The sequence below is a fragment of the Asparagus officinalis genome, chromosome 2, assembly GCF_001876935.1.
Source record: "Asparagus officinalis chromosome 2, Aspof.V1, whole genome shotgun sequence".
In the NCBI taxonomy this organism is placed as follows: domain Eukaryota; kingdom Viridiplantae; phylum Streptophyta; class Magnoliopsida; order Asparagales; family Asparagaceae; genus Asparagus; species Asparagus officinalis.
In genome coordinates, this window is record NC_033795.1 from 59,510,511 (window position 1) to 59,514,251 (window position 3,741).

Consider the following 3,741-nt stretch of genomic DNA (forward strand, 5'->3'; position numbering starts at 1 on the left):
GTTTTAGATTCTTTTTTGCATTCTTTGGTGTGAATCCAAGTCTATGAAACTAAGTCAGAGTTAGATGTATGCACATGATCCTTAGAAAATCCTAGTTATGCTTTCCTTTCCTTGACCAACTTCTCTAAATCAAACTACTATTAGTGGAACAGCCGCTAATAAACTGGTCTTGCATTAATCTTCTAGTTCATCTAGCATTCTTGTTTGGAAATTTTGTTCCTCGCCTACGCCAATTAGCACTGGAAGAGCCAAGATACTAGAACTACATCACTTGGGAGTTCAGTGAAGTGCCGAGGGTGGATTCATCTACGTCCCGCTTTACTTAGTCATCGTACTTATTATCTAGGACGTCAGAATAACAGGAAAGATTCTAGATTCGATGGACCTGTTTTCACTTACATACCCTATTCTTTTCCCTTACACAACAATCGTATCTCATGTAGGAAGCTGCAAATCCTTTTGAGTGCTGTGATATAGTCACAACCACAACCCACAAGAGTCTGAGAGGGCCAAGATCGGGTATGATCTTCTACAGGAAGGGCCCCAAGCCTCCCAGGAAGGGACAGCCAGAGGGTGCAGTCTATGACTTCGAGGACAAGATCAACTTCGCAGTTTTCCCGTCCCTTCAAGGCGGGCCCCATAACCACCAGATCGGTGCTCTTGCTGTGGCATTGAAACAGGCTCTTTCCCCCGGCTTTAAGGCCTATGCCAAGCAAGTGAAGGCCAATGCTGTTACTGTTGGAAACTATCTGATGAGCAAGGGGTACAAGATTGTCACTGGTGGAACTGAGAACCACCTCGTTCTCTGGGATCTCCGCCCTCTTGGATTGACTGGTAATAGAGGAAGCCTGTTTTCATTATGGATTTTATTCTGCGGTTGGCGGGTTATAGTATTGGTTTGTGTTGATGAAATTATGTTTTTTTTTTTTTGTAGGTAACAAGGTTGAGAAGCTCTGTGATCTGTGCAACATTACCGTGAACAAGAATGCTGTTTTTGGTGATAGCAGTGCTCTATCTCCTGGTGGTGTTCGTATCGGTAAGATCTACCTTCTCCAAATCAGAACCTTTTATTGCTTTAGAAAAGGTCTTTTACCTTTCTTATACAAAGTGTGTAACCATTAATCAGCATGACATTTGAAGAACTGGTTCAGTTGAGTTAGCATAGAAATGTCTGCCAGGTATAGAAAGTGCAGGTGCACATTTGTTTCCACATTTGAAAATTTCATATATTGTTTTATGATCAGTGTGCATTCAGGTATTAACGTCATTTAATATGCCTGGATTTAAATTTATATGTGGTCAACTCTGATAATATTAAGTGAATTTTATCATGGTCAGATATTTTGGTGTTCAGCGTCTCGGGTCTAGATTAAATCTTTAGATGATCTTTCACTACTCTGATTCTCTGCTCGTAAATCTAACTACATGCAGCTGTTGATTAGCTAATTCTTCAATTTCATATTGCAGGCACACCTGCCATGACCTCAAGAGGTTTGGTTGAGAAGGACTTTGAGCAAATTGCAGAGTTCCTCCACCAGGCAGTTACCATCACCTTGAAGATCCAGGAGAAGCACGGGAAGCTCTTAAAGGACTTCAACAAGGGTTTGGTGAACAACAAAGAAATTGAGGACCTCAAGGCAGCTGTTGAGAAATTTGCAGGATCATTTGATATGCCTGGCTTTCAAATGTCTGCCATGAAGTACAAGGATTAGGCTATATCTACTAAAGTTTCAGAGTATTTCTTGTCAGTTTGATTATTCTATTTTACTCTTAAGTTTGTACGTTTCCATCTTCATTTGTTTTCTCCACTTTTTTAGATGATCTTGTTTTTGTTCAAATCTAATATATCCTTCTCAACTCCTATGTCACCAATGTAGTAATGCAAGTGCGTAATCATCTCAGAAATAAACTTCAATGCTGTGAGCTGATGAAAGATGTGTCATTGTTTTGTTCATCTGTTTGATTGAATAATGCTGATGTCTATCGTGTATATTTACTTTGAATGTCATGTAGCTTACTGTTTTCTTCTTTCGGTTGTGAACTTGTGATGGCCAGTTCAGACAGATCCTGATTTCTGGATGTTTTGATTTTTAGGTAAAGCTTGATTAACAAGAACAACATAGAAATTTAGATTGTTGAATATTGTTTGTTAATACTACACCATGCTGCATTCTGTTCGCTATTATGTGTATCCTATGGTCCGCATCTTCCATGAAAATTTTCAATGAAAAGGAGGACATTTTTATGCTATACTTTCCTTGGGTACTGAGTATTCTTCCAAGTCTCTTTCTCCCAAAACTTTTGATAGTACATCAACAGGCTAAATTACCAGATTAGTATTCTAACTCTAATACTATTTTCCATTAAGGTATTTATTTTTGCTCCGGCATCAATATAGTATTTTATCTTGTGCTCCGATGACAATATGGCCCTTTACCAGCTAATTGTTTTTTTTTTTCTTTTGTTCTTTTTTTGGGAAAAAAATTTCAACTGTTATGACGTATCAAAATTATTAAATCTACACTCTCTTCTCCTTCAATCTCCCTCAATTAAAATTTCTTCCACCCTTTAACCCATAAGATCATGCTTCACTCTTTCTTTCTCTCTCATCAATGGAGCCTCTCTTTCTCCTTCAAACTCTCCAAATTTAAACCTAAACCCTAATTGAAATTGGTAGACTTAGATGAATGTTGTTAGGGTTGGATTAGGGTTTGAGTTTGAATTGGGAGAGGTTGAAGGAGAAAGAGGGGTTCGAAGGAGGATTTTATTGGGTAAATGGGAGGAAGAAATTTGAATTGGGGAGGTTGAAGGAGAAAGAGAGTGTAAATTTAATAATTTTGATTGGTTAGGAGAATGGAATAGTGAGAAAAAAGGGTTTCATTGTCATCGGAGCGCAACTTAAAATACTATATTGGTGCCAGAACAGAAATAAATACCTTCTTGGAAAATAGAAAATAGGGCCAAGTTAGAATGTTAATTGAAATCAATGTATGTTGTGCTTGTGCAAATTTATGCAGTTAAAGGGCACAAACATTGCACAAGCCCTACTTTTGAAATATGAGAAGAGGATTGAAAATAACAGAGGTAACACTTAGATTTTTGCATACCGACAACAATAATTAATTGTACTCAATAACAAGCAGGATGTCAATGATATAACAAATAACATAACTATGCAACCTCTCAAAAATCTCAAGTAGAACCAGGACATACCAAAAACCAATCATCAAATACTGCAATTTCTCTGCTTCATGTTTGAAGAAGCACATCTCTAATGGAGATAAATACCAGCCTACCACAAAAAGGAAAATAAAGCACCAAAATGCAAAATATTTGACAATGGTGAGCCTGCAATCAGACCAAAAGGAAGAGGGAGAATATAAAAGTATTCGATTACTCAATGATAGACTGAATAACCCCGGCTCCGACAGTCTTGCCACCCTCCCTGATAGCAAACCTCATCCCCTGCTCGCACGCCACCGGCATTATAAGCTCAACCACCATCTTCACACGATCTCCGGGCATCACCATCTTCGCCTCCTCGTCCTTATCATTCATAATCGCCCCAACCTTACCCGTAACATCCGTAGTCCTCATATAGAACTGAGGTCTGTACCCAACGAAGAATGGCGAGTGGCGACCCCCCTCCTCCTTCTTTAGCACATAAACAATCGCAGAGAACTTGGTGTGGGGAGTGATGGTAGCCGGCTTAGCCAGCACCATCCCTCTCTGAATATCCGC

The 3,741-nt window shown here is 39.1% G+C and overlaps 2 protein-coding genes across 2 annotated transcripts in view; one reads left to right on the plus strand and one right to left on the minus strand.

Annotated features, from left to right (window-relative positions):
- The window catches only part of LOC109831518 (serine hydroxymethyltransferase 4-like), a 2,879-nt gene extending 883 nt beyond the window's left edge, over window positions 1–1,996 (plus strand). The window contains 3 exon segments of the mRNA XM_020398852.1: window positions 444–834; window positions 935–1,036; window positions 1,468–1,996. Coding sequence (XP_020254441.1) covers window positions 444–834; window positions 935–1,036; window positions 1,468–1,712 — 738 coding nt within the window. The 3' untranslated portion in view covers window positions 1,713–1,996.
- Window positions 3,133–3,741, minus strand: part of LOC109831520 (elongation factor Tu, chloroplastic-like) — a 1,266-nt gene continuing 657 nt past the window's right edge. Inside the window, 1 exon segment of the mRNA XM_020398853.1 lies at window positions 3,133–3,741. This exon segment is cut by the window's right edge and continues 22 nt beyond it. Within this exon segment, the coding sequence (XP_020254442.1) occupies window positions 3,394–3,741 (348 nt within the window). The 3' untranslated portion in view covers window positions 3,133–3,393.